We start from the raw sequence: 24157 nt of genomic DNA, 5'->3' as shown, positions 1-24157 counted from the left end.
TCTGCTTGAGGTGAAAAAAGAGGATAATTTATCAGGAAGCCCAAGAAGTCAGACATCGGTAATGATCTGCTTGAAGAAGGGCATATCTTAGAAATAGTGCATTTATTTGTACTGCAAGGCAAGAAGATGTACTAAGTTATAAACAAGAGTCTTAGTGCTTGAAGAATGTTGAACAGGTACAGTGTGTAATTTGCTGGGCAACTGCGATTAGAGAATTGACTAATGTGTGTCTCAGTGCTTGTTCAGAATATTAAAAGAAAAAGGTAGCATAATAGAGATTGTCTAAAAGAAATGTTCATGCTCTCCTTTCATAGTTATCTGAGCTACGCTAATCTGGTTGCTTACCTTTTTGTTAATGCTTACGTTTCTGAGACACTCCTGTAATACAACAACGGGTGTAGCTTCAGAGAATTTGGGGCTTTCTGAGTTTTGCAGTAGAACATCTTGTGTATCTGGTGTGGTGCTTTTGCATCACCTTTCTTTTATGAAAACAGGCAAAGTACTAGCAGTTTTAAAATGGTAACTAGCTTGGAGCTCTACGGAAAAGGTTTTATAGACTGCCACCTGCCCTGTCTGTGCCTTGGTACGCACTCTGGCCTGCAGTGATGCAAGGCTGCGTGTAGGCAGACCCTGCTTCCAGCACCTGTGCTATGTCCTGCAGGAGGAATTGCTGTCCAGATACCAAGAAATGCTGCTTCCTTCCTGGGGTGCAGCCTGGAACAGAAGTATTTGGTTAGAGTTAGAAGATAGAGAAGCTCATGTCAATATGAAACACCATGGAGATCCATCCCTTGTCGTTTGGTATTCATTGTCTCTGTTCTTGCCAGGCTCACCCAAAGCTTATATCTTTTTTTTTTTTTTAATCATTATAGCTTCCTAATTCTTCTTTCTTTCACTTAGTGTAGGGATTGTACATTTTAGTCTGTATTTGACCAACTTTGGCTAACATTACCATAACATTGCTGAGAACAGGCTGTTCTCCCCACTCTTCTCCTGCTCCACGTCTGTGGGGGACCTGGGCTTCAGGGGACACAAGTCTTCCATTACTTACCAAAGAGTGCTTGTTAAGAGAGCCCAGTGTGCCTCCAGAGCTCTGCAAAAGCCCTTGGTGATGGCCCCATCACCCCATGGATGTCCCTGAAAGAGCCTGAGCAAAATCTGTCCCCTTTACTTCAGTGTTTTGCACAGAATTGACTCTTGTAACCTCACCATGTGCTATTTTCATCTCACTTGAAATAGCAGCTGCTCATCGCAACTGGAAATGCACATATTTGCTTGGGAAGGGATTCTGAAGGTGAGCGATTTCTTCTAGAAGCGTTCATTGCAAGAAGGGCAACGGTTGTTGTTTAGGGGCCTTTGGGTAATATGGAAGCCCTGTCCCAGGAACCATGGAGAAGGTAGCAAAAGTGTTTTTGAGAGGATGTGGATCAGTTAATCTCCATCAGGGAAATCTGGGCAAAATGTGTTTCTCAGAAAATCATGTCAGGCAGATGATGTGGGCCTCTGGATAAGATTTTTTTTTTCTTTTCAGAGCTTGCAGAAGTCAAATTGTTGTACAGAAAGTATCACAGACTTCAAGCTAGTCTGTGTTTGAATATCTCTATCTGAGTAAGGATGTCACCTCAAGTTCTCCAGCTTTTTCTGACTGGGAAAAAAACAAGGGGAAATCACTAGTTTTTACAGAAGGATAGCTGGCAAATAGAGGTATTTTTTTCCCTTTGCTTTGAGCAGAACCTTGGAGTGTTCCTCAGGTGCAGGAGAGCATTGCTTCCCCTGTATAAACCAAACTTTCAATAGCATGTCAGATGTTTGTAAAGATGCACGGTTGGGACTTGCATATGCGTGTGAATATGAACACACTCCAAGGCACAGAAGTCCCTTAGAAACAAGTATCGACTGTTACGTTTGTTTCCCACCTGAATTCTAAATCAATACAATTTAATACTGAAATATGTATGTTCTTCTTCCCTGAAAGTAGCTTTCCAACTCAGCCAAAATACTATGGAGACTGTCTTAGCCTCTTTTTTAAAAAAAAAAAAAAAAAAGTTTAAATAAAGTAGCTCTCGCTTACTGAGGCCCTCACATGGAGATCTGAACTTGGTTGAAAAGTACTTTACATAAGAACACATGAAAAACTAGCTGAAACCAAACCCATCCATGATCCCAATATCTTGTCACCATTGGAGACCACTAGCAGATGCTAAGAGAAGATTTGAAGAACCAGGCAGGTGCAGAGACGTGCCTCCACTGTGCTCTCCAGCCTCCATTAATTTGTGGCATGCAGAATGTCTGAACTACAGGTGGTATCAGCAGCCCTTAATTTATTTATCTTCCATTTATTGGTGCTGTTGATCTTGAACCTGCATAATGTTTAGCATCCAGAACATCCTCCAGCAAGGTTATCCATAATTTAAGTATTGTGCTTCAAAGTGGCTAGCTGTATAGTTTGGTCTGTAGTGGAGCTGCAGGATGGCGGTAGCAGAGAAGGGTAGGCAGCCACCAGAGGCAGTTTTCCAAATCTCCACAGTGGTGGTTAGATAATATCAGAAACTAAGCGGCATTGGGGTGATAACTGCTTATTGCACTTCAGGCATTACTGACACAGCAAGAGGTTTGAATACAGAATAGTTCTGGGATCCTGTTTGGGTAGACGTAGCAATTCTATACTGAAATAATATTAATCTGTAAGTCAGTTGAACAATGAATACATTGGCGATGGCAGTGATTTAACACTGCAGTGTGTTGTTCGTCATACCCAGTGTGTCCACAAAATGTGGATACATCTTTTCAGTATGAGATGCGCGTGAACGCGTAGCGCAGCAGAGCACGGTAAGGCTGTGTTGAGCGCTTTCGTGCCAGGCTGGGGCTTGCTGTGCAGTACTGCGGGCTGTGTACCAGGAGCCAGGGCTGCTGAAGTAGGCTGGATTTCCAGGTAAGTTTCAGAATTCATTACTGCTCCCCATACATCTGTTTTAACCTTAAGTCAAAGATTGATTATTTTTAAAGGTTAGCAGTTATGTAGCAAAAGAAACCCTCTCCTTTGCCAGCTTTGAGAAGTCACCATGGTCTGCGACTTCACACAGTTTTAATTTAGACAACAACAACCATTTCAGGATATGCCTCCTTATTACTGTTCACTTCAGTTTCTTTGAACAGGGAAAATAAAAATAAAAACTACAAGTCAAATCCCCACTTTACTAGTCTCCTCCTGGAGTCAGCTCTCACCTGGGTTGCACAGAAACAGGACAGCAAGGGAGAACAGCAGACAAATCACGTCACTAAAAGCACTTCTTGCAGGTTAACCAAGGAGACCTTGAGGAACAGGGGCTGCCCTCCCTTGCCTTCTAGCCATTGCCTGCTATATCTCCTGCTGATGCTAGGTCGAATGAGCAAGACATTGCTTTTTTAGAAAAACAACTCACGCCTCAGACAGACAATTGATTTACCACCACTTGGCTCGTCCTGGTGCATCCTCTTGTGAAGTGTAAGCGCTCGCAGTCCATGGAGAGTACAGGATGATGTATGCTGTTTCCTGTAACTCCCTCTCACTGCCAGCTCAGCTGTGGTACCTATACACCATATAGGTGTGTACAGTGGGTGAGAGCAGGCACATGGACACAAAGGATGTGTGTGACAATGTATACACTGTACCTGTTCATGGCTTTTAAATCTTTCTCCACGATACTGTAGCATTATTACAAGATGGATTTATAACACACCTAGAGCTAATGTAATGATGAAGATTAGTCCTCTACTAGTTGAACAGTAATACACTTTAATTTGCCTACAGCTACTGTATCGTATTGGCATGAAAGGAAATAGCTTTCTAATGCAGCTTCATCTGCTGAGCAGGAAGAAATCTGTGCTGCAGAATGTAAAACTACATAGGACTATAGCTGGCAGCAAAATTCAGAGTAGGAGAAACACAGCACAAATAAAAGTATTTGTGAGTTGGATGTATACTAATAATCCTAGTTTATTGCTAAATATGCCATATACAGTAATGCAGGTTGCTTGGCAGGTTCAGTATTGCTTCATCTTTGATTTTCACTGCTTCATCTTCTGCATTAAAATTGTCCACGAATAAAAGGTGTAAATTCATTAGTTTCCAACTTTGTGACATTAACAAAAAGTTGATATTATAATTTTCCTCAGAAGTACTGATGCTGTTAATACAATCTGTGCTGTGCTCTGTACCTAGAGACACACTGGATATCTCAATACTGAAGTTGTTAATGCAAATATTTCTGCTGTCTGTTGTAAATGTAGTCTTCCCTTGATGAGTGGCAGGCATTCTTTGAGAGGACGTGTACAAATAGTCACTCAAGTGCTGGCACATATTTACCATAAAATAGAACTCCCTTCTTCTGGAGAGCAGCAAAATCATCAGCTGCTCCCTTCTTCCAGAGAGGCAAAGTATGTGTTTGAAATTGTCATGTCTGAGATAATAACACCTAATACTTACTGCATATGGGATAGAACTTATTTTTGTGCGCATATTATGCAAGCTAGATGCAAAAATTAACTGTTTCACATACTTTTGATATTTTTCCCCACTAAATCACTAATGAAATATAGTTGTGCTTAAAAGAACAAGTTTTGTTTCTAGACTAGGGATGTGTCTCACTTTCAACAAGGGCAAGGAAGGACTAATAACTTGCATGCAGGGAGGGAATGTATCTCTTCTGAAAACTACTGGTATAAACTTCTGGTGGAAAATAGCAGCAACAGGGCCTTGTTATCACAATAGGTCTTTGATGGGGAGAGGAAAAGCCAGAGAGAAAATTTTACATTAATTACTGACAAGGTGTCCAGGCAGCTTCTGCCTAGCTCGCTCCACGGATGTAATGGGCACTTCAAAATACCTGAGTGTGTTTGTTATCCTATTACCTACCAGCTGTGCATCAAAGACTCGCAAGGTATCCGACCATCAACTCACAAAGGTGAACTCTGTGACTGCCTATCAAACACCCTGGCCCCTTGCGTTATCATCATAAATCCATCAGAGCCAGTTAACTACTGTCACCACTCTAAACCGGTAACCTTCACCCTTCATCACCAGGTCCCTTCATCCTGTGAACATGTGGAATAGATTAGTTGCATACAGGCATACCCTGAATTTGACAATAAAACTGGAAAAAAATACCAACAAACTGTTTTTTTTTTTCTTCTTCCTCCCTCAAAAAAGTTGCAGCAACATGACAAAGAGGATTCCCCTGACAAGTGGAGGACAGAAGAAGAAATGGCAGCTGAAGCAGCAATTCTGAAGAAGTATTTTTGGGAAGATTAAAGGTAGTTATTTACATATTAACTTACTCCTGCAACAGCCAAAACTCTGTTCAGTCCTCCATAGGCTTCTTAAGGACAGCGGGAGAATATGTAGAATGGAACAAAAGAAGTGAAAGCTCTTAGGTTTGTGTTGCTTCCAAAATGACACAGCACTCCAGCAGTGGCTGAGATAATATGCTCCTTCTTGAACAAATCAGCACCATCCTAGAGCATTTAGTTTCCAGACAGCAAAAAATAACATATCTGGAAATCAGAATCATGAGCAGTTACTTAAGAGGAATGTCTAACCTAACATATATACTCCCTGTGTTTTTAGAACAGAAAATAGCCTTGGTACCTCTATGATGAGTTAAAAACTGCTGTGTCTGTGTACACACAGATATGCGTATGCACCTATACATACAAAATCCCAGCAGAATTCAGACAATAGAGTGGATAAGCGAATGCTAACTTCATCTGGCAAATCTTAAATCATCTGATCACTTCAACTTTCAAAATTAAGCCTGCTGGAAAACTGCCTGTTCTGCTAAATCTTCCACTGGCCCTAAAAAAAAAAAAAAATATTTGCAGGGAGGAATAGAAAAGAGAAAACACTTGGCAAGCACTAACATTGGTGCTCTAGAAATTGAGAGGTTTTCATTTTGTACCTGGAGTCCCAGAAGCCAGATTCTTCCAGTAGGAATGAACTGGCCCCCGGAGATCAATATGAGTTACACTGAGATGTACGCTGCAGCAATGATGCCAAAAGCTCCCTCTCCTCTGTTCCCCATATGTTGTTTCCTATCATCCAGCACTCTCATTTCTCTGTCATTTCTGACTGTTTCATATTTTTTCCTCCAAAGAACCAAAATCCCATAAATATCCCTTCTTTCTGCCTGTGACTCACTGCTTGCAGCCCAGCTTGAGAAATCTTGAGCTAAACTACACAGTGTGCGCGTGGCACACTTAAGTGGCAGCTCTCATCTCCCGTGCCATTCTGTCATCTCCATTTCGGCTGGTTCATCAGACTCTTTCCTTTCCATTTTTTCTTGCATTATGACCACGCTCTTCTCTTCTCCAGTCAAATTAGCTGTGCCAACACTTCTGTGGACTGGCACAGAGAAAGCTGTGTAACACATGTAATTCCCATCTGTGAAAGAAACTTGTCCTCGGCATCTGGGACCTAGGACCTCCAGGGTTTGGAGCAGCAGGTTTTGGACTACAAAGTCAAGTTTCCACAGTGGCTGCTGGATTTGTATTTAGACACTCACTTTTCACCTTCTCAGAAATATGTTTCTCAAAAATGAATTACTCAGCCAGAAAGAGCATACCCTTAAGTAATGCATATGTAAGCACTCTTCTCTACTAACAGAGGCATTATGTAGTACTTCGTCTATGGCACAGCAGCAAATGAACAGTACTTGGGATAAAATGGCACATCCCTATTCCAGTGTGATGTTGTTCCCCATTATATATTTGGTTGGGTTTGGGTCGGGTTTTTTTTGGTCTGGTTAGAAATGAATTTGAACTGCTTTTCTGCAGAGATTCTCAAAGGGGTTGGAATTAAATCCCTACATATCAATAAAATGTTCTTAGGCTCTTCTGATACTAAACACAAAGCTGGATAGATGGTATAAATTCATTCCTGCAAGCAAATTCATGTGGCTGGACTTTTATTTTCATTTATTATGAAAATAAATCAGCGTGTGTCTGCATGGATGACCTCTAGATAAGTTTGCCATGATATTAAGGTCATTACCTTTCCTAGAACAGACTGGTAAATTAAATATTACTGGCATCATTATCATGAGAGTATTTTGCCTAGTACAGGCAGTCCTTCCAACCCTTGATTCCCAACACAAGGCATCACTGTCAATCTCTTCTCCCTGACATTGTTTTGCTTCTGAGGTTTAAGGCTCTGAACCTGAGATAAAGGTATATCTGAGCACCTTCTGAATTTCTCAACCTTTATCTACTCTCTTAACCTTGCTTCTAAAGTGATGAAGATTGAAAACTTTTGGCAAATTAACAAGGTTATATGCATCCTTCTTCAAAGCTATTTTTGTTTTTCACCTACAAAGGATTTATTTTGCCATTTATAAGTTTACCTGGATGCTATCTGACTTGAGTTTTTTCATGCGGCACAGGGAAAGTCAGAAAGAGCTGAATGTGGGTGTTCTGGAGCCAATAAATGGCAATTTTTAAGGCCTCATGCATTATTTTTCTCCTTAAGTGTTTTGTTCAAAGAAGCTCAGCTCAGCTAGATTAGCCTGGACAGACTGAGCTGTGTTTCAGAGCTTTCCCAGCTACCCTTACATTTATCACAAGTCCTTCACCAACTGTCACAACTCCTGTATGACTTGACTAGGTACAGTAGCACCTTTTACCTGTATTTATAGACTATTTGATCAAGAAGGACTTGCAGGTGACTTTTTCCTAAGAAATACTTGAACAAGGCAAGAAGCTCTTGATTCTCTCCCTACTACATTTGCTGGTGCTGATCCCTCTTGGCCGGTTGGGTAGCCACAGCTGAGTGTTTCTACACCAGTCCCCAGATGATCAGAAATATCCAGCTACTTGCTTAAAGAAATGAACCCTATTTAGCCTTGTGAAGTTTACACCCTTAAGAAAACACTTGTCTTAAAATAGTTCATTTGTGTGTACAATTGCCTAGAGCGATGAAACTGAAATCAGTGCGTGAATTTGTGTTTTGCACGTGTTTCTGGTCTTTCACTGCATGTCCCCACGCCACTGTATCCCATCTTATTAGAAGGTGTCCTGGTTTCAGCTGGGATAGAGTTAATTTTCTTCCTAGTTTAGTGCTGTGTTTTGGATTTAGGATGAGAATAGTGTTGATAACACACTGATGTTTTAGTTGTTGCTAAGTACTGTTTACACTAGTCAAGGACTTTTCAGCTTCTCATGCCCTGCCAGCAAGAAGCTGGGAGGGGGCACAGCCAGGACAGCTGACCCCAACTGGCCAAAGGGACATTCCTTACCGTGGGACGTCATGCTCAGTACATAAACTGGGGGAAAGCTGGCCGGGGGGGCCGCTGCTCGGGGACTGGCTGGGCATCGGTTGGCAGGTGGTGAGCAATTGCACTGTGTATCACTTGCTTTTTATATTCTATTATTATTATTATTATTATTATTATTATTATTATTACTACTACTACTACTACTACTATTACTATTTTACTTTATTTCAATTATTAAACTGTTTTTATCTCAACCCACGAGTTTTCTTACTTTTACTCTTCCGATTCTCTCCCCCAGGCCACCGTGGAGGGCAGGGGCGAGTAAGCAAGTAGCTGTGTGGTGCTCAGTTGCCAGCTGGGGTTAAACCACAGCAATCCTTTTTGGCGCCCAATGTGGGGCACAAACGGTTTGAGATAATAACAGATTAACCAGAGCGTATTAAGGAATTTATATCTGTTAACAGTTGTAGGTCACAATATTGATTCATCTGTTCTCGATATTAGTTTATCTGATGTACACCATGCTCTTTGCTGTACATGTTAAAGATTGGTGTTGGTTTTTGCAGTTTGCTGTGCTCTGCAGTGATTAGTGATGTTTTGCCTGGGAGATTTGTTATTAAAACACTGGCCTTGAGTTCAATCTGGTATTTGAGCTTTGTACTGAAGCCATTACTGTACTTCGGGTACCGTCTCATGGAGACAATTAGCAATTATACTTCTTCCTCTGAGAGGTTTTTTATGGAGGAAATACAGAATGGCACCTTCACTACCTTCTTCTATGATGTTTCCTCCTTCATTACAACAACTTTTCAGTATCTTGAACATCCTTGGGTAGTTAAGATACTTCTATTGGTATTTCTTGGGAATATTGTTTCAGTTTTGTCTAAGGTTAATAAGCATTTAAGAATATCATCCAGAGATCTGCCCCAAGGCTGGATAGTTATGAGTGGCAGGGTGTGTGGGATAGGATGGGCAAATGCCTAGGACAGTGGGCACCTCAGTGTTTTTGGAACTTCACCCCTGAACAAGTGCAGACTCCTGAAAAATTAGTAGAATATTTGGAAAAAGTATGCTGTCAACCCGGCAATTCTAGGGAGACAGAAATCACTGCAATGTGCTGGGGCCTGGCCCATGCCTACCGAGCCCTGTTCAACACTATTCAGTACCCTCAAGGGGAAGAGAAGGTCTCTGGATCTGACGACAGAACAACAGGCACTGCAGCTACTCCAACCCCAGCTACAGGCACTGCGGCTACTCCAACCCCGACGGCAGGCACTGCGGATACTCCAACTCCCACAACAGGTACTGCAGTTGAACCAGAGAACCAGCCCGTGCTGGTATCAGTCACCCCTATACCCAAGAAGAAATGTTGGAAGCAAAAATCAGCTCGTTTAGTAAGGGATGATGAAAAAGTAGGGCCGTCATGAGGAGAGGAGGAAGAAGAGGAAGAACTCATAAACAAGATGGAAACCACGCGATCCCTATCCCTGAGTGAGCTGCAACACATGCGAAAAGATTTCAGTTGTCATCCAGGCAAACACACTGTCACCTGGCTGCTCTGATGCTGGGATAATGGGGCCAGTAGCCTGGAATGAGAAAGGGAAGGGATGGAAGCCAAGCAGCTGGGATCCCTTTCTAGGGAAGGGGGCATTGACAAAGCAATTGGAAAAGGGGCACGAACCCCCAGCCTCTGGAGGTGACTACTGTCAGGTATGAAGGAAAAATATCCCTTTAAGGAAGATGTTATATATCGCCCAGGCAAATGGACCACCATGGAGAGAGGTATCTAGTACCTGAGGGTTTTAGCCGTGCTGGAGGTGATTTATCGTGACCTGGACAACAAGCAGTTATCCAAAGATCCAGATGAAGTCCAGTGCATACAACCCATGTGGAGGAAGTTGGTACAAAGCGCACCAGCGTCGTATGCCAACTCATTGGCAATACTGACCTGGAAAGATGAAGAGGGACCAACAGTGGATGAATTGGCTGGCCAACTCCAGGAATGCGAAGAAAATATTGCTTTCTCGCTCATCTCGGCTGTGGAGAAACTATCCCAGGAAGTCCAGCAGCTCAAAGAGGATATGTCCTGCTCCTCACTTGCACAGACCAGTATCTCAGATATTAGGAGTCAGCGTCCCTCTGCTCAAGAGAGAGGATATAGAGGGTACACACCATGGGCCACCCTGTGGTTTTACCTGCATGACCATGGAGAGGACATGAGGAAGTGGGATGGAAAAACTACCTCAACCCTAGGGGCACAGGTACATGAGTTGCAAGGAAAAACAATCACAAAAGGGGGTTCTTCCAGTAAAATTGCTGCTCCAGTTTCCAGTGAGCAGTTCCTCAGACAGAGTAGAAGGGCTGATCTTACTTCTGATCTTAATGAAGAGATTTCTGACTTGCATTTACAAGAAGTGAGTAACGAATACTATGGCGAGGACTAGAGGGGCCCTGCCTCCAGCCAGATGGAGGAAAGGGATAACTGGGTTTACTGGACTGTGTGGATTCAATGGCCCGGCACATCGGACCCACAGGAGTATAAGGCTCTAGTGGACACCGGTGCAGTGTACCCTAATGCCATCAAGCTATAAAGGGGCAGAACCCATCTGTATTTCTGGAGTGACAGCGGGATCCCAACAGCTAACTGTATTGGAGGCTGAAGTGAGTCTAACTGGGAATGGGTGGCAGAAGCACCCCATTGTGACTGGCCCAGAGGCTCCGTGCATCCTTGGCATAGACTACCTCACGAGAAGGTATTTTAAGGACCCAAAAGGGTACCAGTGGGCTTTTGGTATAGCTGCCTTGGAGACGGAAGAAATTAAACAGCTGTCTACCTTGCCTGGTCTCTCGGAGGACCCTTCTGTTGTGGGGTTGCTGAGGGTCGAAGAACAACAGGTGCCGATCACCACCACAACGGTGCACCAGCAGCAATATCGCACCAACTGAGACTCCCTGATTCCCATCCATAAACTGATTCGTCAACTGGAGAGCCAAGGAGTGATCAGCAAGACTCACTCACCCTTTAACAGTCCCATATGGCCAGTGTGGAAGTCTAATGGAGAGTGGGGACTAACAGTAGACTGTTGCAGCCTGAATGAAGTCACGCCACTGCTGAGTGCTGCTGTGCCAGATATGCTAGAACTTCAACATGAACTGGAGTCAAAGGCAGCCGAGTGGTATGCCACAACTGATATCACTAATGCGTTTTTCTCAATCCCTTTGGCAGCGGAGTGCAGGCCAGTTTGCTTTCACTTGGAGGGGCGTCCAGTACACCTGGAACCGACTGCCCCAGGGGTGGAAACACAGCCCTACCATTTGCCATGGACTGATCCAGACTGCACTGGAACAGGGTGAGGCTCCAGAATGCCTGCAATACATTGATGACATCATCATGTAGGGCAACACAGCAGAATAAGTTTTTAAGAAAGGGAAGAAAATAGTCCAAATCCTTCTGAAAGCCAGTTTTGTCATAAAACAAAGAAAGGCCAAAGCACCTGCACAGGAGATCCAGTTTTTAGGAATAAAATGGCAAGATGGACGTCATCAGATCCCAATGGATGTGATCAACAGGCATGTTTCCACCAACTAGCAAAAAGGAAACACAAGCTTTCTTAGGCGTCGTGGGTTTTTGGAGAATGCATATTCCAAATTACAGTCCGATTGTAAGCCCTCTCTATCAAGTGACCAAGAAGAACGATTTCAAATGGGGCCTTGAGCAATGACAAGCCTTTGAACAAATTAAGCAGGAGATAGTTCACGCAGTAGCCCTTGGGCCTGTCTGGGCAGGACAAGATGTAAAAAATGTGCTCTACACCGCAGCCAGGGAGAATGGCCCTACCTGGAGCCTCTGGCAGAAAGCACCAGGGGAGACTCGAGGTCGACCCCTAGGGTTTTGGTGTCGGGGATACAGAGGATCCGAGGCCCGCTATACTCCAACTGAAAAAGAGATATTGGCAGCATATGAAGGGGTTCGAGCTGCTTTGGAAGTGATCGGCACTGAAGCACAGCTCCTCTTCGCACCCCGACTGCCAGTGCTGGGCTGGATGTTCAAAGGGAGGGTCCCCTCCACACATCATATAACTGATGCTACGAGGAATAAGTCATACTGATCACACAACAGGCTCGAATAGGAAGCCACAGTCACCCAGGAAACTTGGAAGTGGTCATGGGCTGGCCAGAAGGCAAAGATTTTGCAATATCGCCAGAGGAGGAGGTGACACGTTGTGGAGAGGCCCCGCTGTATAATGAACTACCAGAAAATAAGAAGCAATATGCCCTGTTCACTGATGGGTCCTGTTGTCTTGTGGGAAAGCATTGGAGGTGGAAGGCTGCTGTATGGAGTCCTGTACGACAGGTCGCAGAAACTGCTGAAGGAGAAGGTGAATTGAGTCAGTTTGCAGAGGTGAAAGCCATCCAGCTGGCTTTAGATATTGCTGAAGGAGAAAAATGGCCAGTACTTTATCTCTATACTGACTCGTGGATGGTGGCAAATGCCCTGTGGGGGTGGTTGCAGCAATGGAAGCAGAGCAACTGGCAATGCAGAGGCAAACCCCTCTGGGCTGCCGCATTGTGGCAAGATATTGCTGCCCGGGTAGCAAAGCTGGTTGTAAAAGTACGTCATGTGCAAAGATGCTCACGTACCCAAGAGTCAGGCCACTGAAGAACATCAAAACAACCAGCAGGTGGATCAGGCTGCTAAGATTGAAGTGGCTCAGCTGGATCTGGGCTGGCAGCATAAGGGTGAACTGTTTATAGCTCGGTGGGCCCATGACAGCTCAGGCCATCAAGGAAGAGATGCAATATAACATATAGATGGGCTCGTGATTGAGGGGTGGACTTGACCATGGACACTATTGCACAGGTTATCCATGAACATGAAACATGCGCTGCAATCAAGCAAGCCAAGCAGCTAAAGCCTCTCTGGTATGGAGGACGATGACTGAAATATAAATATGGGGAGGCCTGGCAGGTTGATTATATCACATTCCCACAAACCTGCCAAGGCAAGCGCCACGTGCTTACAATGGTGGAGGCAACCACTGGATGGCTGGAAACATATCCCGTGCCCCATGCCACTGCCCGGAACACTGTCCTGTGCCTTGAAAAGCAAGTTCTCTGGCGACATGGCACCCCAGAAAGAATTGAGTCAGACAACGGGACTCATTTCCGAAACAACCTCATAGACACCTGGGCCAAAGAGCACGGCACTGAGTGGGTGTATCACATCCCCTGTCATGCACCAGCCTCCAGGAAAATCGAACGATACAATGGACTGTTAAAGACTACGCTGAGAGCAATGGGTGGTGGGACGTTCAAACATTGGGATACACATTTAGCAAAAGCCACCCGGTTAGTCAACACGAGGGGATCTGCCAATCGGGCTGGCCCTGCCCAGTCAAAACTTTTACGTGCTGTAGAAGGGGATAAAGTCCCTGTCGTGCCCGTAAGAAAATATGCTGGGGAAGACAGTCTGGGTTATTCCTGCCTCGGGCAAAGGCAAACCCATCTGTGGGATTGCTTTTGCTCAAGGACCTGGGTGCACTTGGTGGGTAATGCAGGAGGATGGGGAAGTCCAATGTGTACCTCAAGGGGATTTGATTTTGGGTGAGAATAGCCAATGAATTAAATTGTATGATGTTAATTGCTATATAATACTGTATATTATCACTTCTATGGTGGCTATATGCCATATCAATGGTATTACAGTAAGAATCAGCCAGATTAATGAAGAATAAACTTTGATGAAAACTGAGCAAAGTGCAGTGATAATGGAACCAGAACTGGGTTCAGCATGCAACAGTCCAACACCACACACCATCTCTTCTGCCCTGAAGGACTGTTATGACAGATGGAGCCCAAAGTCGTGGACTAAATGAACTCAACGAACGTTTTTTAGGGATGGCCCATAGATTAAGGGAATGATATCTGTGTGTATATATCAAAAGACAGGAAAAGTGGTGGTGATTAATTGGAACGTATTGAAAAGTGTGGGACCTGGGCATGATGTAGGTGGTATAGAATAAGGGGTGGATACTGCCCTGGTTTTGGCTGGGATAGAGTTAATTTCCTTCCTAGTAGCTGGTGCAGTGCTGTGTTTTGGATTTAGGAGGATAATAATGTTGATAACACACCAATGTTTTAGTTGTTCCTAAGTACTGTTTACACTAGTCAAGGACTTTTCAGCTTCCCATGCTCTACCGACTGAGAAGGCTGGGGGTGCACAAGAAGCTGGGAGGGGGCACAGCCAGGACAGCTGACCCCAACTGGCCAAAGGGACATTCCATCCCATGGGACATCATGCTCAATATATAAACTAGGGAAAAGCTGGCCGGGGGGGCCGCTGCTTGGGGACTGGCTGGGCATCGGTTGGCAGGTGGTGAGCAATTGCATTGTGCATCACTTGCTTTTTATATTCTATTATTATTTTACTTTATTTCAATTATTAAACTGTTCTTATCTCAGCCCACGAGTTTTCTCACTTTTACTCTTCCGACTCTCTCCCCCATCCCACCACGGGGGGCAGGGAGGGGTGAGCGAGCAGCTGTGTGGTGCTCAGTTGCCAGCTGGGGTTAAACTATGGCAAAGGACTTGTCACTTCTTGAACACCCCCAGCATGTGCCGGGTCTGCAGGGCTGCTCACGGCGCTGTGTCTGCAGAGCCGAAGTTCAGCAGAACTTCATGTGGCTCTGGAGGAGGGCGAGGAAAGGAAAAAAAATTTCTGTGGAAAGGATATTTAATATATAGTTGTCCCAGTTAGTCACTCTCTTGCTTAGTAGCACCAAGATTTGACCTCTTTAGGAGCCATTCTTCGTTCAGTGTTGGCTGTCGTATGCTGTGTTTGATAACTGGTCGCTCTTTGAGGTGGATCCACAGTGGATCTTTACTCAAAGAGTAAGATTTGATGAAGCATCTTAATTTCCAATTTCCTATTTTCAGATGCACCTTTTAAATTTTCTAACTATCTATAGCTGGATGTTTTGATAGTCTGTTTTGTGCATTTTAAATTACACGTGCCAGCAAAAAGGCTAAAGATTAAGAGTTACTAACCTTCAGATAGTATATGAAAAATGTTTCTCTTCAAAGGCAGTTTCACTCTGTGTTGTTGTTTCTGAAGAAAGAACCAGGCTGCACAAGTTTCAGTAGAAGTTTTCCTATTTTATGCATAACTGAAGTAATACTTTTATGCCATTAGAAAAGTAGTCAGTCTTAAGTATGATATCAAAACGTCCCTTTGCATAAAGGAGTTGACAGTGATATTCTGTTGCCTAGTGCTTTTTGAGTTACAAACATTCAATCGCTTTTAATTGCTTAACCATCTGAATATTTTGTGTGATTCAACATGCAAAATTCATTTAAAAGTCTCTCCAAATAATGCAGGCTGCACAGTGGTGCAGGATTTCCAATGTCAATTCTCCCCTTCATCCCCAGTCTAGCAGTGTTTCTGGAGAATACAGTCTTTTCAACTTTGTCAGAGAATATGAATTTTATTCATTTTTTTCACCCCACTGTGAAAGAGAGACGATCTCATCCTTTGAGAGCACTCACCCTGCCTCACAGCTGCCTCTTCTGCACCAAGATCTCAGCATGTGTGAAAAGATGCTGTTCTATTGACTTCAGCAGGGAAATTACCACTGTTAGCAGCAGCTGACCAGAGGGAATTTAAGCTGGCAATTTGGCTTGCATCTGGTTTTGCTCCGGCACCTCTGACAATCCATGCTGCTTGCATAAGAGTGAGCACCAGAGCAATCCCATCGCTTTCCTTAAATTTAGGCAAGTATGACAAGATGGCTTGCAACACCCTTCTTTGGTTGCTTTACTGCAAGAAAAGCCCTCCCATTATTTCTGGTACTTTAAACTGAATAAAAACACAAAATAATGATTATGCCTCAGAGCAGATCCACAGAGTGGATCTGGGACACATGCCGTGCAGTGAGAATGCAGCCAGCCTGCCCCAGAAGATGCCGTAGCTGGGCAGTATGGGCCACAGAGCAGGTTGTCTCCTGGGTGGCTGCCACAGTGACAACACAGACGTGGCCAGAGGTATTTTCTGCAATAGATGCTCCTCCACTGTAGGCAGCCTGTTGGCAAGCAGAATCACCACGCAGTCATAGGAAACACAACAAGCTGTGGACTCTGGTATGGGGAACGGGAGCAGGGGAGAGGAGTACAGCAGGAAGGGACCCCTCAGTTGCGGGAGCCTTGCTTTATGAGCAGGGCAATTTTTGGAGAGCTTACACTGGAGTTAGTTAGACTCAAGGTGGTGCCTGGTCCTGGGGACTTTCCAGAGAACATTGTCGAGAGCTGTTCATGGCTGCACTTAGGAGCTGTTTGCATATAATCCCTAAGTAAATACACATCCTAGTAATCGGCTATAGATTTCGCTGCACTCCAGACTTAAGTGCTATTAATTATATCCCCCACTCAGAAGCCTCCAAGAACCATTAATTAGAAAGCAGGAGCTGACAGTTTTCTTGTCTGTGTGAGACTGTTATGACCTGAAAGTGAAATATAAGCTTCAAAAGAAACATGTTTTATGAAGGTCACCTTGGAAAATATCATAACAATCTGTCAGGAGAAGAGAATGCAGCACTCCAAGTGTGCGTTTCAGTGTGACATTATGCTTTAAGTAGTTGGAAATAGCAAAGAGAAGGTGGATCAGATCATAGGGTCTGTGCTTTTCCACCCAAAATTCTCTTTTTTCTGCAGTAAGTACATATAAAGTAATCTTTTTGTCATTTCAATCAAATGCAAGGAAAGTTAATATCAACAGAAATCCAACAGACAGACATAATCTGGCCCATGCTGGTATTTTTGAAGTGTAAAACATCTAAAGCCACCACCTCTGCAGCAGGGAGAAGGTTTATGCACAGGAGTTAAATTATGTCTTCAAGGGAAGATGTAAACAGCCAGAAGAAGTGCAGTGACTGTACAGTAGTCATACCCACCCTTAGGGCAAAACACTTCCCCAAACAAATGTGATGTGCTAATGCACAGCAGCCTCAGCATCGAGGTTGATTGTTTTTCTGGTTGAAGCATATCATTATTCTTATGAAAACAAAGCTGCAATAGAGTTAGCTATGGCTATAAGTGAAACGTCTCCCTCTTGTAGGAGGCCAGCATAAGCATAATGTCCCCCTCACACCTATTCCAGGGCTCTATTTTGAGGCTGTAAGTAACACTGTGCTAACCATTATACACCTCATTTTCTGGACTTCCATTTCCCTATAGGTGGCCATTTAATTCAGCTGTAAAGAGTACACGAATTCCATACAGCACTGCTTGGATCCTGTATTTATAGCTACAGTAGAAACTTCGTGGCCAGAGACACAGACGAGATTGTACCACATAAAGGCAAAGCAGCAAATGCGTTACTGTTAGCAAAGAAAGCTGACAGAGGGCCAGATGTTCTCTTAACCTGCACATCCAGCAGCCTGAATGCTTACCTGGGCTGTCTGTCAAATACCAAGTATTTTCAGTCTGATCCATTCTTGATTCATCATTAAGCTTTGTGTGTCGCATTGTATGAGAGGAAAACGGGGAAAGCCAAGCATAACTGATGGACATTGTATCCCAGGACCTGGGATAAAAGTGTCGAGGTACAGGGCAATGCTGAGCTTCAAATAAGGATGATATCAACTGTGGTCAAGTACTTTTATACCCAAACCTGTGCTAAAATGGTGCTAATCCCTTGCCCCCAAAGCTGCAAAAGGATGCACTTACTAAGCAGCCAGACCCTCCTTCAAGCAGATTCACAAAACACATGCCAAGTAATTTACAGGCTGCCATCAAACTGTCAGTCAAGAGGGGCATACAATGGAAACTGTTGCTCAAAATGCCATCAAAAGGGGAAACATATGTTTCAGTGAGGAAAGACAATCAAACAAAGAAGTAGGCGGCTGGGGAGTTGCAGCCACAACAGCAGCAAGGATCCAAGCCTCACACACAGCCCCGGGAAACAAGTTCGGGGGCCATGCCCTCGTCTAACAGTTGGGTAACAGCTTTGTGTTTAATAAGCTGAAATAATTTTCCGAGTATTGAAGCCAGCTCTAAACATGCTCTGAAGTGAAGGTACAAAACTGAAGATACCAAGCAAAAAGCCCACTTCACGCTCAATTATTAGCAAAGGTTTGTATCGTGTTATCCTATTGCTGTAGCTGCTGCATAATAGAACTGCCCAGAGAGACACTCTAACCAGCAACTCGAACGTGACCTCAAAGCTTAAAAGCTGCCTTTGTGTGAGTTTCGGTATCTAGGCTGTGTAGGTGGAAAGGCATTAATAACTCCTCCAGTAAGTAGTTATTTGAAAAAGGAAGGGGGTGATGGACATTGGAAATATATTGGACTGAGCATACTTGAGGCTCTGTTGTTTGCCAGGATGTCCATGTCTACATGAAAGGACAGGTATGTGCAGGGGTAAACCCAAATGCCCAGTTTGCGTTAGCATCTGGGGCCAGTGCAAGCCTTCAGTTAACACTGCAATAACAATTGCGCCATGAGTTTATGCGGGGATTTCGCACACAGTTTTCACAGCTGCAGTCGCTGCAGTTGTCAGGCTCTCAGCATTTCTATTTCTCTGCTTCAGAAACACCTTCCAGGTCTGTCATGGCACCTATTACAGGTCTTTTACTAGGATGGACCACCAATAGATGCATAAAATTGGAGCAGACATGAGAAGAAATACCCCATTCATTCTCCAGTGTCTGAGACTGGGAGCATTTTCAGGGTGATGGTCCCAAATCACTGGTGTGTAACACCTTGGCATAGGGTAGAGTCCCACCACAGGGTCAGGATGGATAAGGATATACAAGAGATGATGGTTTTGAAAGAGCATTTGCAGGAGCTTATGTAAGAGATCACGCACCCCAAAGACTCTTGTATGAGATTATTATAGCAAAATTGATTTGAAGAGTAAGAAGCTGGATTTGATGACACAAGATGCCCTTTCTAATCCTTTGTTCCTATGACTAGCGGTCAACAGAGCTGGGGACTGTGCTGTCTTACTCAGGGACATCAGAGAGGTGGCTTCAATTCATGTTTGTTTTTTGTAAAATGATCCTGACCTCCTTTGGAGGGTGCTTTGTGAGTTAGGAATGAAAAGCACAATGTGAAAGGCAGGCATTAGTATTATTTGGAAGTGAACTTTATTGAAAAAGTAGATAATAAATCAAACAAATGCTCCTCTTTCTTGCTCTGATACATAATTTTAAAATAGTTGTGTGCAAGGATTTTCTCCTTTCCCTATTGCACAGGCTATAATAGGAGCTGAAATGTGGTGTGTGTGGATTTAACACTGAACATTTTCTTTTGCCTATCGCTGTCAGTGTTTCCTGTTGGAACACGCTAATAAGCACCTAACTCGTTAGTAATAAACAGCCTTACATTTTGTCTTACTAACAAAGATCAAAGATACTATTATATGTAACTATCTGTTATGTTTGATATTTCTCAGGTAACAAAGTGTTTGAAAAACATTCCGTGACATAAGAAACTCCTCAGAAAGAAAGACTTCATTCTCCAGTTCTCAGTGGCCCTGGAGCTGCAGCTGAACAATTTTATGATGTTCTACAAATATGGGATTCTTCCACGAAATATTTTATTGGACCTTTGGATGTCATCAAGGTTGAATTTCAGCTAAGACAACTAACAGCACTGATTCAAAATATTGCTCTGAGTAGTAACTCATATTTTTCTGAATTGTGTACTTAGGAACGAATCTTTTGAAATTGTCCTTTGGCCTAAATTGAAATAAAGTGCTAGCAAAATCAGGTAGCTACTGTGTTTTAGGTACCTTACAAAGTGTTTACTCCATGTTGTGCTTTTTGAGATTCGGTTATTGCATGTGGGCTATTACATTGCAGAAAAATGAGATCTTTTAGCAGTATAACAATTCATAAAAACAAAGGCTTTGTTACAGACTAGCCAAGATAGACTCAGAGAGCTACTGTTTTGCCGGGTAAGGTAGTATAACAAGAAATACAACACTTCCTAAGATCCTTCCTTTTCTGTTCCTTTTAATGCATTGTCACAATGCTTCTGGAGCTTAAGGTGATACAAAACACTTCTGCAAATCAATGAATATGTAAAGCTGCTAATGGGATAGTAATCACATTAGGGTTAGACTGGCACGAATGTCCTGCTTACAGCAATGAACAACATGAGTGGGAGCCACCCGTGTGGAACGCTCCCTCGGCAAGAAATGCCGTGTTCAGAGCCCCGCACAGGAAGAAACCCGCCATGGGTTAGTTGTTGATTGCTAACATGTAATAAAGACAAAAAAGTCAAACAACAGATGGAAGAGAGAAGAAATGAGTCTGCAAGATATGTATGAAAAGAGCACCCGTAATCTTGCTCTTGAATTGCGGGAAAGCAACAACTGAAGCTTTCTGTGTCCCCTGAACTCAGGATGGAAAATAAAATGTGCCAAGTCTTTCAATAAGAGCCATGCTGAGGCGGGCTGTAGGGTGCAGAGTCTACCTGAAGGCTTGAAGAGATCAGGGTCAGGTCCAAACCGGAGCCTGGCAGTGCTTTGCATGCCTGGCAGCACAGTGTGGTCACTGTCATGAACAAATAAAAATGCTCCAAAATAGTCTGTGCTAAAGGGTTGCAACCTGACCTGAAAAGTATGAAATGCACAATGGATGAACTCGTATAATTTTCCCTAAGTCTCTCTCTGCTATATACTGCAGAGGAATTCAGTCCATTGGTTTGAAGTCTTTGTGGTGGTCAAATATAAATAGAAATACTAGAGCAAAATCACTGATATTTGATTCCAGGTTTTACTGTGATGCTGTTAAAATATTGCTCCTGAAAAGCCAGTTTGATTCAAAGATTTACCATGACCCAATGTGACCACCAATATCTTCCATTAGCCCTTTTAAAAACTGTAGATATTTTAACACTATTTCTTTTTCCATGCAGAGTAAATGAAAAGTACGTTTTGATGGTGTCTGCACTTTTTAGACCCTGAACAAGGGCTGAATAAACAGGAAATGAAGGTCAGGGGGCAAGAAGTGACAGAGAAGAAAAAGTTGAGTAGTCAGGATGGTCGAAGATGCTGGCAAATAGGCCAACACAAAGGGTTGTCCTTTTGCACTTTATTATTTAAAGTAGCTGTGATTTCATATAGAAGGAAGACAACAGTTGTGCTGCCGGGGAAGTGCTAAAAGGAAAACCTGAGCGTCAGTTACATTTGCAAGGTATTTCCAAACCTGATGCTCAATGGCTTCCTATTAAGTATGGAATATTCTGTATTAATTCTGTAGCCTGTGATGAGCGGGCGCTGCGCCAACCATTTTGCATGGGGGCTGCCGAGCAGATGAGTGCTGAGCTGTATGGAAGATTTCATTTGTGTAAATGAGGAGGCCGTTATCACAGCACTAAAGGTCCTGTTTTTAAAAAAAGCCTCCTGTGGCATTATGCACAAAACAACCTATTTATGCAGCATGAAAATATTGAAGTGCTTCGCTCCAGCTTAAAAAGGGAATTTGCAATAAATGAGGGACATGAGAAAGGATTGGAGTGAGAGATAAGGAGAGATTAGAAAAGGCAGATCATGAAGTACATGACATCCTGCAGCAGCATGCGGTGTAAATCCCCCCCTTTTTTAAGACCTGAGCCTTGAGGATGGTGTCTGGATCATTCATACGCTTCCTATAGACTTAATTTTCCGCAGGCAGGGCACTGTGTACAAAGATGCAGTTGCTGGAAATGCGAGGATCCGCTGTGCTGAAGGCATTGATGTTCTTTGTAACCAACTCTGTCCTTTCCAACCTCAATCGCTTGCCCTCGCTGGGGTCATGCGCAGGGCTTGCCTTTGGGCAGGGGGATGCTGCAGAGTGCAGAGCTCCTCCACCGAAAGCAGAAAACATGGGAAAAATCGCCCATGCAGGGGCTTAGATGGACATAGTGCAAGTGGGGCGGTCCCAATGGGCCAGCTTCATAATAAGACAGAGCTAACTGTGCTCACTGTTACACAGCTTGGACCCTCGTTCCCTGTCCTTATACGCAAGCAATTTTCCCAGGCTTTTTTGATTACTAAAAGTTTGTTTCGCTGTAGTGAGCAGTTCCTCCAAGGGGCTGCAGCGGCTATGCCTGTGTGCCTCTATTTTTATTAGCAAAACAGCTGTGGTTCAGCCACTGTGCTCTTCATTGACTTTCGGAGGACCAGGCTGGGAGTAGGATGTGGCTCCACGTGCCCTCTTCCCCCGCCTGCCTTGAAACAGAAATTGCAGAACAACTGTCTCGGGCATGGTTAGTCCTGCGGGCAGGAGAACGGCCGGGTTATTGGGAGCACACATCTGATGGGGACACCCTCAGCCCATGCACCCTGTCCAGCCATGCCAGGCAGCCCAGGTGTGCAGTCCCAGTTGAAGGCCACCTGGCAGCCATCTGCTTACACATGTACATTTTCGGGGCTGGGCAATAACATTAGGAATGGGCTCTGAAGGCTTTGGCGTGGCAGCAGCATAGGCCCATGTGCTGTGCAAGGTCCCAGGCACACAGCTTCTGCACATCCCTGCTTGGTTTTCCAGTGTGCTCATCTGGACCACAATTATGTTTCTTTGTGTACAAAGGCAGCTTGGATGGCTAACTTGTGCCCCTGTACTCAGCACTGGTGAGGCTGCACCTCAAATACTGTGTTCAGTTTTGGGCCCCTCACTACAAGAAGGACGTCGAGGCGCTGGAGCGTGTCCAGAGAAGGGCAACGAGGCTGGTGAGGGGTCTGGAGAACAAGTCTTCTGAGGAGCGGCTGAGGGACCTGGGGTTGTTTAGCCTGGAGAAAAGGAGGCTGAGGGGAGACCTCATCGCTCTCTACAACTACCTGAAAGGAGGTTGTAGCCAGGTGGGTGTTGGTCTCTTCTCCCACGTAACTAGCAATAGGACGAGAGGAAATGGCCTCAAGTTGCGGCAGGGGAGGTTTAGATTGGATGTAAGGAAAAATTTCTTTACTGAAAGAGTGGTGAAACATTGGAACAGGCTGCCCAGGGAAGTGGTGGAGTCCCCATCCCTGGAGGTTTTTAAAAGACGAGTAGATGAGGCGCTTAGGGACATGGTTTAGTGGGCATGGTGGTGTTGGGTCGACGGTTGGACTCAATGATCTTAGAGGTCTTTTCCAACCTTAATGATTCTATGATTCTATGAACTGTCCTGCAGCAAATCTGCTTCAACTAAGGCAGGTATTCTACAGTGCTTTCAGTGAAGGCTGTGAGTACAGCATGAGGATATTTTTTAATTGCCTTTCAGCAATTCAGCATAATTGCTCCAGATGCAGATGCACCAGCCCCTGGTCCTCCACGGGACAGCCGGTGCCACCCCAGGTAGCTCAAAGGAGCTTGTGTGTTGACAGATCGATGGGCTGGGGATGTGCCACGTTGGCTTTTTGAAGTCTTAGTGTGGTATTTCAGAAATTGGCTCCATGCTGCCTCTAACCTCCCCCAGCACACACGCACCCCACCCCCCAGGTATCAGACTCTCATTTGATCCTGTGCTCAAATAGCACGGTGTTTTGTTTTTAATTAATGTTGCAGAGAGGGGAAAATGACCGTTTGGTCTCTGTGGGAGCCTGACTTGGCTGCAGACTCAGGACGACATCTAAGACGGAGGGAGACTCCTGGCTGCGATGGGGGGAGTCAAGGTCAGCTCCTGGCTTGTGACAGCACCCAGAAATGTGACTGGGGACTGAGCAAGCCCTGAAATAAAAATACCTGAATACATGTGGGATCTGGGGGTGATCTCACACTCTAACTGTAAAGCAATAAAAATCATAATGCCCCAGTACCCATGGAGCTAATGAAAAACTTTCAAGCTCAAATACACACATAGTGACAGCCATGAAAGTACCTAAATCATTTCTATCTCAGATTTCTGTGTCCTCCTATCCACTCCCCATCTCTTGCTGTCACTGTGGTCGA

The 24157-nt window shown here is 44.2% G+C and overlaps 1 protein-coding gene across 9 annotated transcripts in view; it reads left to right on the top strand.

Moving 5' to 3' along the window:
- The window catches only part of FHIT (fragile histidine triad diadenosine triphosphatase), a 638275-nt gene extending 618260 nt beyond the window's left edge, over positions 1-20015 (top strand). For 8 of the 9 annotated variants that reach the window (XM_076346535.1, XM_076346541.1, XM_076346536.1 and 5 more), the window contains 2 exons: positions 5189-5292; positions 19696-20015. In XM_076346535.1, the coding sequence (XP_076202650.1) occupies positions 5189-5290 (102 nt within the window). In that variant the 3' untranslated portion in view covers positions 5291-5292; positions 19696-20015. The remainder of the gene's footprint in view (positions 1-5188; positions 5293-19695) is intronic. The other variant, XM_076346544.1, reaches the window with a different exon arrangement.
- The last annotated feature ends 4142 nt before the right edge of the window (positions 20016-24157 follow it).

The sequence above is a fragment of the Aptenodytes patagonicus genome, chromosome 8 (genome assembly GCF_965638725.1).
Source record: "Aptenodytes patagonicus chromosome 8, bAptPat1.pri.cur, whole genome shotgun sequence".
Lineage (NCBI taxonomy): Eukaryota > Metazoa > Chordata > Aves > Sphenisciformes > Spheniscidae > Aptenodytes > Aptenodytes patagonicus.
This window is presented reverse-complemented; position numbering and strand designations above follow the sequence as displayed.